General features: G+C 42.1%; 1 protein-coding gene across 2 annotated transcripts in view; it reads right to left on the bottom strand.

Annotated features, from left to right (window-relative positions):
- Positions 1-15662, bottom strand: part of TMPRSS7 (transmembrane serine protease 7) — a 44637-nt gene that overhangs the window by 2533 nt on the left and 26442 nt on the right. For both annotated transcript variants that reach the window (XM_040224370.1, XM_040224378.1), the window contains 7 exons: positions 12215-12351; positions 10264-10371; positions 7675-7785; positions 6660-6776; positions 5499-5670; positions 2850-3118; positions 885-1021 (listed from right to left, as the gene is read on the bottom strand). In XM_040224370.1, coding sequence (XP_040080304.1) covers positions 885-1021; positions 2850-3118; positions 5499-5670; positions 6660-6776; positions 7675-7785; positions 10264-10371; positions 12215-12351 — 1051 coding nt within the window. The remainder of the gene's footprint in view (positions 1-884; positions 1022-2849; positions 3119-5498; positions 5671-6659; positions 6777-7674; positions 7786-10263; positions 10372-12214; positions 12352-15662) is intronic.

Below are 15662 nucleotides of genomic sequence, written 5' to 3' on the forward strand. Positions count from 1 at the left end.
CACCGTCCTTGCCACAAAATAGGAATTCAGAAGATAGAAGTCATTTTTATAATTGAGTTTTTGTAGCACAGTGTCTAGGGTTATGGAAAGATGTGGGAACAACTCCTCTGCCTGCACGTGTGCTCAGTCATGTCTGACTCTTCACAACCCCAGGAATTGTGGCCCACCAGGCTCCTCTGTCCATGGGATTCTCCAGGCAACTGTCCATGGGATTCTCCAGGCAACAGTACTAGAGTAGGTTGCCACGCCACCCCCAAAGGGATGTTCCTGACCCAGGGATGGAACCCGAGTCTCCTGCACTGGCTCATCCTCTAAAACATCTGCTTACTTTTTGGTAATCATATAGGTATCTGGATAGATTGGAATCTGAGACTCATAGAAATATCCCCCCAAAGGTGACCTTCAACTTCACCACTGTCAGGAGGCCTCCAGTCACCTTTCCCACTCCTCTTTTCTTTCCTCCAGCCTGTGTGTCAAAGGAGTAAGTGAATAAAATACTTGTTATTTTAGAAGGTACACAGCCACTGCTAGAGAAATGGGTAGCGATCCTAAAACACTGTGTGTGCGCGTCTTGCTGTGTTTTTTAGTTTCTAGTTATAAGACAATCATGGCAGAATGATAAATGCTGACCCCATTCTAATTGTTGGAGAAAAATACATGGGACTAGAAAATGAGTTTTACAGATCCAATTAGTATTTAATCATCTTTCCCTCATCTCAGACAAGTGGATTAAAATTAGTATCTGAATTAAGGCAATCACCTGCCCGAGTTATTGCCATTATTATTATTACCATTATTATTATTACCCAGATGGTGTAGATTAAACATGAAAGCATTTATGGAAAGTACAACATGTTAGACAAAGAAAACATAAGATGACTTACTCTGCAAGCATCTTTCTTGCCTGACATGACACCCGCACAGAACATCCTCGAAGTGATGATCCCATAGGTGGAAACACAGAGGGTTTGGTCAATGAGTTCTACCTCTGCTTGCTGCAAAACGGGGGAGCCTTTATTGTCTAGAAAATACACAGAAGTAGAAATCAAGGCAATGATTACACTTACTTTATTAGACAATTTATTCATTTTCTCCTTTTACTCTATAACAATTTTTTTTTAGGTAAATTCTATTATGATCCTCATTTTTTCAAATGAAGACATGGAGGCTTAGGAGGATAAAAGACTTATCTAATGGCACACAAATAGCAAACAATAGAGCAGGATTCAGACCCAGGGTCTGACTCAACCATCTGAGCCATCTGATGGTGCCAAGGTCAGACTCGACCATCTGAGCCATGGTGCCATGGTCCTTCTCCACATACCTCCTGCCTTCAAGACTGTGAGTCAGCAACAGCCGTTGCCAACACTCCCTGGTCAAGAGGGCCCCTTAAGTGGAACATGATAACTGACATCTGGGAGTATCTAGGAACCATAAAAACATAAGAGTTTGGATACAGCCCTTTCACTTCCTTTTTAACCCATATGGCTAAGAAAATTCACTGATGCATTCATGCTTGTAAAGAAAATACCCATGAGCAGTGCCAGGCTGCCCAGGCTCCCGGAAAGGTGTGGGAGTGACGTGCACCTGCTCACAGCTGTGCGGCAGCTGCAGTGGTGGTCACGTCCACTTCTGGGGCTGGGGGACACAGCAGTGTCATGCAAAGTTGTGTACTTTACATGAATGTTAAAAATGTTCTTTGTGTGTAGTAAATATTTAATAATACTATCAGAAAGATTAAAGTCAGCAGAATGATTTTTTTTTTAAAGAAAACGCCCCATGATAAAGTGGTTGAAGAAACTCTTTCCTCCTATGATATATGATAATGTAATGAAAGCCCTGAGCACAGTCCTGATGGTTTATAGGTGTTCGAGCAGTGATCTGCCTTCTCCCAGAAGGCCCACACAGGTGGTGAATTTCATGAGTTCAATAATTAAATGTAGGTAGTTAGCACTGGAGAAGCTGCCCATAGTGAATCTTTAGAGAGTGTCAAAGCAAGACCAAGATACAGTCCAAGATTTAAAGATAATGTACCTGTTGTAAGCAGTTAGAAATGACTATAAGGGAATCCAAGAGAAAGACTAGGAGATCAAGGGAAGCATCAGCTCTCACCTCTGGGGAGATGTTCACAAAGTTTTGGATTATTCTCTTTACTGTGTATGTAGAATCTAAACCACAAAAGCCTTGGCAGGGCAGATGTAAAGACTTCCCTGCCATATAATCTGACCTTTGTGCATATGATAAAGATGCCCCCTCTGGGCGGGGTAATTGTAAAATGGCATTCTCTCTTGGTGGACCATTCCTAGGCTGATGTGACTACCCCCAAGGCCTGAATCTGCAGTCTGGGGAACTGAGGACAATCTGGGTTTCAGCCTTTACTCTCATCCACTTGCCCAGTTGCCCTCGTGAAGGACATACTTGTATAATCCTCCAGACAATTGTCTATGAGTTGACATAGTAAACTGTGTATGAGCAACCTTCTCTTTTTTATGAAAATGAGTCTTTTTTTTTTTTTTTTTGATGAAAGGGAACCTAAAAATATGGAGGAAATGTTCTTCTATAGCAGAAAACATAGCAAACCCCTCCGAGATTGAAAAGGGCCTGTACTATCCTGTCCTGCCTTGCTCATAGACCTTCCCTTAAGAAGAGGTTCTCACTTCTTTGGGGGACAAGGGGAGAGCATCATAAAACCGGAATTCTAATACTCTCCTCCAGCCTATCTATCAGAGTTGTCAGAAGGCTCAGATGAGATCATACACGAAAACCCTCTCCATGAACCCCAAAGCACCACATCAACACGAGTTACTGTGGTCTGGAGGGGAGCGGAGGGCATTCACTGACACACACACCTGCTTCGTGCCTGCGCCCCCAGCCGGTCACCCAGCACTTCTCTCCACTGCGCACTTTCTGGCCGGCAGGAGGAATGCATATTGGCTGGATGAGCTGCTTCAGGGTCTCAGGCCAGGCGACACTGAGCTGTAGCAAGGCAATATCATAGTCAAAGTTCTGGCTGTTATAGTATTCATGGACCACAATTCTTCTCACTGGGGAGACGAACTTGGCATTCCCCTGCATATACATGCCAAGGTGCGCAGTCCACGGTGTGGGATCAGACAGCCTGGTACGAAAGGAATGAAGCAAGAAGTCAGAGGCTTGTAGAACTATACATGGTTTGGAAAGAGCACTCCATAGAGAGAGAGGGGCTGCGGGAAGGGAGGTCTGACTTTCACTCCCTGTTGTAGTAACTGACTGCCTCTGAGCCTCCCTTGTCTTCTTAGTAAAACCAAATATGATGTAAGGTAGAGTAGGGCTGGCAGATGAGAGCTGGGTTCCAAAACATTCCCTCAGTGAATTCTAAGGACATGCTAGAAATTTTCTTGCCATCAGTATTTCAGGAACCACCCACAAGTCAAGATTGTTAGTGACTGGAGTTTATTTGGTACCTTCTCCCTATTCATGCTGACAGTGGTATTTGACAGAGACAGACAGGGCCAGTAAGACAGTGATCTGGGATCCTTTTATCAAATTCAAATGATACCAAGATAGATTAGAAATCAAAGTGTTCCAAGCGGGAATTTAAGGAGATTTCTTTTTGCAAACTACCAGAATTCTTAAAGATTGCTGCTCTAACTGCTCAAGCTTGACTATCCACAGGGCCCCACTCCCTATGAGCCCCCCAGTGGGCTGGCATGAAGTCATGAGGGCTTTGTAATCTCCATCTGAGGTTTCTTATCTCCACCAGCACAGCAGCCTTGCTCTGGTGGGGTAAAGAGAATGTGGACGCTTTGGAAGAAAAATAAGGACAGATCCCAAAGTGCTCGGCCCCTAATCTCACGTGCAGTACAGGGACCCAGGGGAATATTAAGGGTCATATATTACATAAAGGACTAGTGATGGAACAGAAGCATAGCCATTTCAGTCATTAACATGAATCCTGTGATTTCCAGGAGAAACAAATACTCTTAATTGTATGAAGTGAAGTGAAGTCGCTCAGTCGTGTCTGACTCTTTGCGACCCCATGGACTGTAGCCTACCAGGCTCCTCTGTCCATGAGATTTTTCCAGGCAATAGTACTGGAGTGGATTACCATTTCCTTCTCCAGGGGATCTTCCCGACCCAGGGATCGAACCCAGGTCTCCCACATTGTAGACAGACGCTTTACTGTCCGAGCCACCAGGGAAGCCCATTAATTGTATAAATTCATTGAAATACTTTTAAAAATTCTAAGTGAGAAATAATTGATATATTTTTGCACCTAGGATTCAGCTGGTTCCAAATAAGGTTATATTTTAAGTGAAGTTGTCGTCTGAGCTTTTTTTTCCACCCTTAGCAGGGAGAATATCTGGCCCATGATAATCCCATCCGTAAGGGCAGACAGAGCCCTCCCAACAATTACCCTAAAGGACTTGTTTGTGATCCTTCTCTGTGATATTGTGATTTATAATAAAAAAATATACATTTGGTCATCCTTCCATTCCTGGCACAGAGCTCCTAAAACTTGTAGAATTTCCTAAGTGATGAGAGGGACCAAAGTGTCTTTTGTTATGTTACTGAGGTTACTTTGGGACTGCAGCTAAGGCTGAAGGGGCTAGAGGATGAATCTGTGTCCAGTGACCGATGATTCAATGAATCGTGCCTGTGTCAGGAAGCCGCCATAAAAGCCCAAAAGGTCTGGAGAGCTTCCAGGTTGGTAGACACGTGAAGATTGGGAGTGAAACTGCCCATGCATGGAAAGCTGCACTCTTTCTCATACCTCACTGTATGTATGTCTTTCATCAGGCTGTTCCCAAATTGTACCTTGTTACAATAAACTGGCAAGCCAGCAAGTAAAGTGTTTCTCTGAGTTTTGTGAGCTGCTGTAGCAAATTAGTAAAATCCAAGGAGGGGGTCACTGGAACCTACACTCTATAGCTGGTCAGTCAAAAGTGCAGGTGACAACCTGGACTTTCTACTGGTCTCTGAATTGGGGGGAGGGGAGTAGATTTGTTAGCCTGAGCCCCTAAAGTGCTTAATCTGTCTATCTGGGGAGACAAAGTCAGAACTGAGTTGAATTACAGGACACCTAGCTGGTGTCAAACAATTGCTCGGGGGTGTGGGAACCCTCCCCACCACCACACTGGAAACTGGATACAGAATCGTTGCCTTCACACCCTGAGTAGGGATCTCCACAATCCAGTGCTGTGCTCCACACATTGCTTCAGTCCTCCCTCAGTGCTGTGCTCCACACATTCCTACACTCCACAGTCTTCACACATTCCCACAGAATTCCTTCCAACTTGAAAGCGCTATCTCATTTTCTCAGCCTAGTAAAAACCTTCCCTTTAAGTCAGTAATACTTAAAAAGAATATTCGGCATGCAATTGGTGTCACAGAAACAAAACGAAACTAAGAATGACCAACTGAATTGATTGAATGGATCCAAATGCGAGCTTCTTCCCACAATATCAGACAGCTATGTGGTCTGTGGTCACTTCAGAGTAAGAATTGAGATGCTCTACCTGCTTCCATGGAAACAGTGGGCAGCAGAGAGGAGCCACTCCCTGGAGATGACTGAGGCGCCACAGTAGGCAGATCCAACGAAGTGGAGGCTGACTTGCCACGGCCAGCCCCCCTCCTGGGTGTCGGTGCCCCCGATGATGCGGTGGAGGGTGGGGGAACTGCTGGGGCAGCCTTTAGGAGAGGAGGGGTCCCATGAGTTAAAGGCAGACTTGGAAGAAAAACCAAGCATTCAGTCACATTTTGAGCTGGCTTGGGAAGTAACTAACCAGGTAAGCAGCTGGAAATCCATTGCTTATCTAGAGAGGCAATATGTGGGTCTGTCTGAAACCAGCACCAACAAACCACTATCTCCCTCCTGAAAACAGGCCTTGATGCAGAGTCTCTGTACAGTAACACATGTGTGGGGAGGAAGGGATCTATTAGTAGCAGCTGTACCGATAAAAACAGCAGCTGTGGAGTTCAGGTTGTTAGGTAGAGAAGAAAGATTAGTCCCAAAAGCAACCGAATTGAGTGTCCTTGAAATTGTGTTGATTTGGGAGAGAATTGTAAGTCCAAAATAAATGAAGACCTAGTTAAGAAAAACTAGGTATCAAAGCAATTATTTTCCAGTGTAAATAGTATTGAGAAGGATATATAATTAATACGTCGGCACATGGCCAATTAGAGATCATGCAATTAATAGTAACACATGCCAGACTACAGTTCTCAGGTCATAGCTAAAGAAAGAACCAGCTCTTGACATTGATCGCAACATAAGGCATAATTAATAAAATCATCCACAGTATTCCAGTACCTATTTCTTTTCTCATAGGTTTTTTTTTAAGAGCTTATGCCTTGATTAGGGTTATTAGAAAGTGGGAGTTCTCTATGTAAACACCTAGTGTGTGAATAGTTATTATCAAGAAAGAAGGCATAAAATAAAGAATAAGTAATTTTTGATTATTTCTTATTCTTAAGAATTAAGAAATAATTAAAAGAATTCAGTCTAGAATTTTTAATTCTGAGAAGCCATTTCAGATTCAGTTCACCAATATCTACTATTCTTCCCTGGCCTGTGGCAACTTCTGCCAGGGGAATTATACCACGAAGGAAATGAAAATGAAAAACAGGTCAACTGAGGGAGAAATACAAAAGATCCGAAGGAACGTGTTTCTACTCACGACAGCCTTCTTCATCGGTCCTATCCGGACAGTCCATGTTGCCATCACATTTTGCATTTTGTTTCTTAATGCAAACATCATTGCCACACTTAAAAGTTCTGTCATTGCATGGAATACCTAAAAACGAACAAAAGAAGAGGCTGATTTGAGTGAATGACACTGAGCTCCGTCCACCAAGGATGGCTTAGCCACAGGGTCAGTATTTGCTGCACACGGCAGGGGGAACTGAGGCAGCCCCACAGTATCCTGTCCCTGTGTCTCAGCAGAGCCACAGAAAGGCAGGCAGGCACTAGCTGAGAAGCAATCCAACAGCCTCTCCTTTCTTCCACTGTAGGGGAGATGCCAAGCTGTATCAGTGGCTTAAGCTATGCCCTCTTTGCTATTACTTTGCCTTGTTCTCCAAGAAAATTTTAAAGCAAAGATCATATTCAGCCCTTTTATTCTGTTGGGGGCAGGGGGAGGATGGACAGATTTTGTGAATATATAGCACATTTGTTCACAACTCTGGCTATGTGTGTTTTTGTAGGGGCTAAGTAGACTATACCCGATCACGGTATCTGGCACATCCCTCTATATCTGACCCACAGTATACTTTAGTCAAGAGCAACATTAAAATTACGTCAGCAAGGAAAATCTTCCAGTATTCTCTCTCTTTCCCTCTCTCTCTCTCCACACACACGCACAGACTCCACCCCAATTAGTGAACAACTTTTATCTGGGCCCAGGAGGATTCCTGGGACCTGAGACTTTCAGTGGGGAAAATAAGACAAGTCGATTGCCCTAGCTCAACAGAGATATTTTGATTTTGGCTTAGAAGAGTGTGCTAGGCATATACACCCATGGCTGATTCATGTGAATGTATGGCAGAAACCACCATAATATTATAAAGTAATTAGCCTCCAATTAAAGTAAATAAATTAATTTAAAATAAATAAATAATAAAATGGGAAAGTTGAAAAAAAAAAAAGAAGAGTGTGCTAGGGAGACCAGCAGAGTGCAGAGCGCTCCAGCTCACTGTGAGTGCAGTTCTGCTCATCGTGGCCGTCCTCACAGTCCTGGAAGCCATCACAGATCAGAGGGCTGTGCTGCCTGAAGGAGCTGGCATTGCAGGCAGGTTTAAGAGTCACTGGAAGGAAAACAGGCAGAAGCTGGTGAGCCTGAGACATCAGCGGGACCCCTGAGGACCAGCAGTGCCCCTGGAAACACGCAAGTGGTTAAGATGATTTAAACAAAACAAAATGTGTGTTTGCTCAAAACTGATGGCTCCAAGAGGAAAAGCAGATGTTTAAGCGTTGGTGTAATTCTTTGTACTTTGAGTTTGTCAGATCTGACTTTTGCTGTGCGTAAATATATTACATTTTGGTGGTTTATTTAATTATAATTAAATGTAACATAAGATTTTAAGGAAAATAAAAATCATAAGCTGTTAGCTAAATTGCACTTGTTTATCTTCCTAAACAACATGGAGTGTCCTGAGATTGGGGATTTTGTCTTACTCATCTCTGTACTTCATGTCCTTGATCAAGTAGTTGTTATTGTTTAGTCGCTAAGTCGTGTCTGACTTTTTGTGACCCCAAGGACTGTAACCCACCAGGTTTCTCTGTCCATGGGGCTTCCCAGGCAAGAATACTGGAGTGGGTTGCCATTTCTTTCTCCAGGGGATCTTCCTGACACTGGGATCAATCTCGTGCATTGGCAGGCGGGTTCTTTACCACTGAGCCACCAGGGAAGCCCGATCAAATAGTAGGTGCTCAGTAAAAGTTTATTGAATAGATTAACGAATGTGAGATCTTAAAAAACAACAGACTTGTAGTCTATTGGTAAGGAAAACTCTCTTTAAAATTATTTTACCCTGGAGACATTCATTTCTTGAATTAGGAAATACCAGTATAAATCTATTACAATTTTTCTTCTTTGAAATATTTTCAGGAATTTCCTTTAAACCAGTGACAGATACAACATATTGGTGAGTACTCTTAGAAGGTATTTCTTAGACATTTCTGGTTTTTTGAGAAGTCATTATTTGTGTTATCTGCTCCTGTTTTTTCAGAGGTACATCTTGAGGGGAGCAAAAAGGAGGACATTGCTGCTCTGAAATAGTTCATTTATCTACTCTGAGAGTACCTAGTAACCTAGTCAACTCCTAGAGAACAGCTCACAACATGGCATGAAGAGAGATGATGATTACTAAAACACGGTTCTTGTTACAAAGTAATAATAATCACTTTCACTTGGAGCATCAAGTGATGCATTAATAGGAAATAATAACATAAAACACAAAAGCAACCTCAATCCCTATATAATAGTATATATTTTCTTAAGAAACAGAAGATCCTATAGATTTAAATTCTTAATGAAGCCTAAGTTAAGAGAGTTTTATTTTGTTTTGCCAATAAAAAAAGGTGTAGAGTTATAAGTTTTCAGTTATTTATATTTCTCTACAATATGGAAAAGATTAAATAGCTTCACCATAGCAATTATATTAGAGTTAAACTCTGGATCTTTATTTATTTTTAATATTTGTTTATTTATTTGGGCTGCATCAAGTCTTATTTGCAGCACACATGATCTTTAGTTGCAGCATTCGAACTCTTATTTGCAGCATGTGGAATCTAGTTCCCTGACCAAGGATTGAACCAAGGTCCCCTGCACTGGGAGCATGGAGTCTTAGCCACTGGACCACCAGGGAAGAGCCAAACTCTCGATCTTTAGGAAAAAGTGTTGCCAGTGGTGTCATATGGTCTGGTGAACTGTTCTCCCCATATTGTTCCCTGAAACTGGAGATAGATTCAGAAATGATGTGCAAATAGTAATGAAAAGCCAAATCAGAGATTCTCTGCCCCAAAATAATAATATCCAATACCCTACCATTTAATTATCACCATTGTGATATTGATGCAAACTACACAGGTAAAAAAAAAAATTTTTATTTTTAACACCTGCACTCCATAAACGAGCATTCTGAAATAGTTTACTTCTCCACAGATTCTGAACTTCTTTCTAGAGAAGTGCTTTAAAATGGATCGTGTTTAAGCTTGTGGTAGACTGAATTATTAGCCACAGGTCTCCACTCCCTGTAGTAGTATTATGCACCTCCACCTTTGCCAAAGTGTGGAGAATAAACTCCCCTGCCCCTTGACTCTGGCCTCACTATTTGACTGATGGAATATGATGCAAGTAATACCGTTCCAGCTCCAAGCCCAGGACTTAAGAGGACACTTGTATTTTTGGTCACCCCTCCTTTCTTTCTACCACTGCTGTGGCCAGTCCACTAGTTCAATGAGGAAAAGAACCATGAGAAGTAGACCGGACTCCAGCCTGAGAAGAACCAAGCTCAGGAGGACCCACAGCTTAGGTAATGACACCCAGCTGAGTCCAGCCTAGATCAGTCATACCTCAGACAACCCACAGAAGGATAATCTAGAGCAAATGATTGTCATAAGTCACTGAGTTTGGGTGTGTGGGGGGGGGGGGGGCGGGTAGTTTGTTATGTGGCAATAGATAACAGCTACAAAGACCAGGATATGTATCAGCGCTGACCAACAATGGTCCTGGCAAGCTACTTATTCCTAAGAAAAGTCATAATAAAAGCTTGAATACCCACCACAGAAGAGTTCATCGCTTTCATCAAAGCAGTCATTTACTCCATCACACCGCTGGGCCTGAGGGACACACAAACCTGAGGAGCATCTGAAAGATCCAACAGGACAGGCTAGAGACAATAAAAAATAGGAAACCTTGTGTGGGTCCCTAAAACGCACCAGACCACATTAACAAAGAAATGTGAGTTGCTAAGTGACGTGAGTAGCAATGTGGCAACAGTAATAATACAATTTCTCCATCAAAGCAAAGCTATAGCTGATATTTGAAAGAGCAAAAAGGAGAATTTAAGAGAGCAAAGAAAGCAAATGAATCCACGAGAAGCTGAGTCAACACTGCACCCAGGTCACCAGGTACAGTCACACCCCTACACCGCCATCCTTGACTCAGCAAGGATGTGAGTCTTGGCTTTATCCCAGACTCGAAGAAAGAGAAAACTGGAGCATGACTTTGAATCTAGTAGGCTCAGAGTGCAGTCTTTAGAGTTTCTGGGGAATTTAAATGGCTTTCTGGTGTCTCTGAATCCTCTATGATCAGATGCATTATTCTGAGTCTGTGCATTTAATTACATTTTCAAGTGATCTCTACCATAAAATGTATTAGTAATCACTGATCTTAAAGATTGGACCTAGAGAGATTAACAACTGTTCTCAAAACTCAGGACTCCTAAGGCACTTCAACCAGCCTATTCATCAAAGATTCATTGCCTGCCTGGCCCAGAATCTTTACTCCTGGGCTTGTAGCTAAACATGATAGTAATCATGAATGTTTTCTCTCTGCCATGGTCTAGAGCACTGTGTTCTTCACCCCCCAAATTCATATGTTGAAATCCTAATGCCCAAGGTGATGGTAGGAGGAGATGGGGCCTTTGGGAGGTGATAAATGATGAACCAGAGCCCTCATGAATGAGATGAGTGCCTTTATTTCAATAATAGGCCCACTGAGCATCCTCACTCCTCCCATTACTCTAGGACATAATGAGAAATCAGAGGCCAGAAGATGGCCCTCCCTCAACCAGGCTGGACCATGATCTTGGACGCCCAGCTTCTAGAACTGCGAGAAGTAAATTTCTGTTCTTTATAAGCTACCTAGTCTATGCTTTGTGCAAATGAATAGGAACAGTGCACGGGTCAGGTCAACCACTGTCTCAATAGCACACAATGGGGAGGATGAGTTCCTAGAAAATATTCATCGTTCGAAAAAATAGTTAAAAATAAGATAGCTTACTATTTACCTCTATCCTCACTGGTGACTGTAGTATTCGGATATTCAGAAGTGTAACACTCTGAATCCAGAAGGAGATATATTAGTATTGGCAGAGATGGAAGGGTCTAACTGAGCTTTCTCTCAAGTCTTAACTTCATGGATTCCTAAGTGGTCAATCCTTTCTTTCCCTGCTTTTAAAACAGGTCGTGAATTTCCTGAGTCAGTGTCTACTCTCTCCAGCACGAATGACTTCCCTCAGACACTGCCTTTTCTGCTGACTGACTTCTGGCCATGTTCCCAGTAGTTCTCAGTGAGAAGTTCAACATTCTGAAGATTGACATTTGGACTCTCCTTGAGGCCACAGTGAATTGCAACTATCGCCCTTCAATCCACCAAATGATGGTGTAAACCTCATATTTTCAAAAAATTATGGATAGAAAGAAGAACAATGAATCAAGAAACTGATATTTCAGGAATAATGTAAGACACTATTTTTCAATTATAGCAAGCAATTATATTATTTCTTCTATAATTTAAACTTCAGCAGAATAAATACATAATTGTATGTATTATTTATCATATATTGTGTTTCTACTATATATTTATTTAAATATTATTATAAAAGTATGCTAGTCAATCACAGAAGAAGTAGTTTTCATTCCTTAAATTCTTAAAGTTTAGAGTCATAAAATGTTGGCCTCTGTTTCACCTTTGGTTATGGTTTCTTAAGGGGCTGATCTCCATCTTACGTTGACTGATGTTGTAACTGCCATATTCCACCAAAAGCGGCTTGTCCGAAAGCCTTGAACTGCACTGCAGCTGAATGTGAACCAGAGGACTGGGCACTCGGAAAATCGTCTGGTGATCCATGTAGGAGCCGCAGTACCTGCCAGCAAGGGTGGGGGGCACACAGTATGAGACTGTGTCAACTGCTTGTTGACCAAACTCACTGATAATTTGGTCATTTGAGCTTTGTAAACAGAGATGCTTATAGTAACGCTGATGGTAGTCATCCATCCTATGCTAAGTTATTGGGACTGAGTCACTTCTGTCCCCTCGACAGGGAAGCCCACAAATAAAACAATAGCAGTGCTCTAAACATTATTACCTATTACTTTCCTCACCAATACTTAAAATTGGAAGAAACATGGGTTTATATCTCTTAGTCTTCTCTCTTCTTTCAGCATATATATAACAGTCTAACAAAAAAAGAATTGCCTACTTTGTTTGGCTACAGACCTCTCTACAGAACAGAGTAGAATCCACCAACTAAAATTAAAAGCATGCAAAAAATTTCAGCAACACTTAAAACAAAAGACAACAATATTTCAGTCTAAATTGAATTCTGGTGAACTTCAGGGCTTGTCCTTGGCAAAGTTTCAAAATAGTGATATCTATCTGCAATATTTCCCTACTTCAATTTCTTCTCATCAGCTAGGAGAAAATGTCCCTTCTATTAGTAATTTTTATTATATGAGCACTATGGTTAGTGGAACATGAAGTATAATTATTAATACACTGGGTATCCATGGTACGTTAGGCTCTGCCCTGTGTGGTCAAGACTTTTCCAGGTGAAATATATAAGTTTCCAAAGGGAACCAATAAACACTAGACTTGAGGGGTGTCATTCTCCTTTGGAATCTGTGAATGGCAATCTCTCCAGGTCCCCAAAGCATTTGGGAACCACACATGTTCCATGGATCAAATGCTGTTGTTCAGTGGGAAGATCCTATCATTTCACAGATCAAAATAAGTGAAGTGAAAGTCACTCAGTCATGTCCAACTCTTTGCAACCCCAAGGACTATAGAGTCCATGGAATTCTCCAGGCCAGAATACTGGAGTGGGTTACCACTTCCTTCTCCAGGGGATCTTCCCAACCCAGGGATCGAACCCAAGTCTCCTGCATTGCAGGTGGATTCTTTACCAATTGAGCTATCAGGGAAGCCCCACAGTTCAAAGCATTCATGTATATTTCAGGAGGAATCTTTTGCATTTGGCTGAAGTTCAGGAGCTGATGGGTGAATATACCAGCTCTGGAGATATAAGGAGCAGCAAGGACCCAACTGGTTAAGTGGGAGCCAGCATCCAAGAGGCACCTAAAAGCTGAGTCAAACTCTTGGGTCCAGAGTCTACTCTAGGTGTTCATCTTGGAATCAGAATCCTGCTTTCTAATATCATGATGACTGTATCAGTATCTCATAGTGATTTTAACATTTACTAGAGTTTTCTCGCAAAGATGAGCCTCACTATGATGTTAAGCAGAAGTCAAGGGGAAAGGGACCTTTGAAACCTTGCTTAGGCTAGACTTTACAGGGGACAGTGTGGAAGGAGGCATACTGGAAGTTCTGATGTGAAGAACTGACTCTTTTGAAAAGACTCTGATGCTGGGAAAGATTGAAGGCAGGAGGAGAAGGGGACAACAGAGGATGAGATGGTTGGATGGCATCCCTGATTCAATGGACATGAGCTTGAGTGAACTTCGGGAGTTGGTGATGGACAGGGAGCCCTGGCGTGCTGCAGTCCATGGGGTCGCAAAGAGTCAGACACGACTGAGTGACTGAACTGATAGTGGTGGTTTATGAAATGAACATAAAATAAAGTGAGAGATTGAGAAGCCCAGCAAGTGTTAGTTTACATGGACAGACGGGTGACAGGTAATAAAACTGAGATGTAAGAGGTGAAGTAATTTGTTAAAATTCAAATAGCAAATAAGAAGATACAGGATTAGGATAGAGTTCAGTTCAGTTCAGTTGCTCCGTCGTGTCAGACTCTTTGCGACCCCGTGAATTGGAGCACACCAGGCCTCCCTGTCCATCACCAACTCCCGGAGTTCACTCAGACTCACATCCATCAAGTCGGTGATGCCATCCAGCCATCTCATCTTCTGTCATCCCCTTCTCCTCCTGCTCCTAATCCCTCCCACCATCAGGGTCTTTTCCAATGAGTCAACTCTTCGCATGAGGTGGCCAAAGGACTGGAGTTTCAGCTTTAGCATCAGTCCTTCCAAAGAACACCCAGAACTGATCTCCTTTAGGATGGACAGGTTGGATCTCCTTGCAGTCCAAGAGACTCTCAAGAGTCTTCTCCAACACCACAGTTCAAAAGCATCAATTCTTCGGCGCTTCAACAGATACTAAACCTCTACACTTTCTAACAAACCAACTGCCTTCCTCTCAGGAACTTGGTTGTACAAAGCTTTGAGGGAGGGCTATTCATTTTTCAGGTTTTTATACTGCATTCCAGTTGCACTGAGCACTCATACGCTACCCCGTGTTCTCTAAATTTAGGATCACCAGGCTTCCTGGTATCAGCATTGCTTTTTCTTCCTTCTCTACTATAGATCCAAAGCCTTTAGGCTACTTAGCAGCAAAGCCTCAGAAATTAGTACAATTGAGCCTTTCTGATGAAAAGAACTGATAATGAAAAGGGCTGGCATTTAAAATCCTTTGGATCAAAAGAATCTGATAGGATTTCAGCCAACCCACAAGACAAGAGGAAGAACTGGCCCTTCAGGAAAAGTATTTAGGGCAGAAAGCTTTCCCGGTATTTGTGGGAGGAAACTGTTCATATTTTGGCAGCAATACATTGTGAGTGGTAGGGGTTGTTACTTCGGTGGGGGAAGTATCCCATTTTTCAAAGGACTGCTTTAAGCATATAAGTTTACAAAAGATTTCTAAAGATTTGTGTTCTGGACCTCTAATTAAATACCAAAATGCAGTATCTTTAAAGCCTTGGGGCATATTCCACAGTATTTATGCATCTGATGTCATTTCCTCAGCAATCTTAATCATATTAATCATAGTTAATATATTTTGATGTATGATAAGCATCAATTCACTGAATGCTTACTGAAAAAACTCTTACCTTATTAGCTCATTTTACAGACTGACAAGCAAAGCAATTAAATAATTTGTCCTAGTTAATATAGCTACTAAATAATAGGGCTGCAACTTGAACCTAGGTCTTCTGCCTCCTACATAATAGACTCTTGATTCAAAAATACTTTCCAAAGGAGTACAGGCCACATTAATAAATAATGGCTCCAAGAAAACCTTTAAAACAAGCAGAAAGTAAAAGTAAAAATGTTAGTCTCTCAGTAGTGTCTGACTCTGTGTGACTCCATGGCCTCTAGTCCACCAGGCTCCTCCGCCCATGGAATTCTCCAGGCAAGAATCCTGGAGTGGGTAGCCATTTCC

Source organism: Oryx dammah, unplaced genomic scaffold (assembly GCF_014754425.2).
Source record: "Oryx dammah isolate SB20612 unplaced genomic scaffold, SCBI_Odam_1.1 HiC_scaffold_2, whole genome shotgun sequence".
NCBI lineage: Eukaryota > Metazoa > Chordata > Mammalia > Artiodactyla > Bovidae > Oryx > Oryx dammah.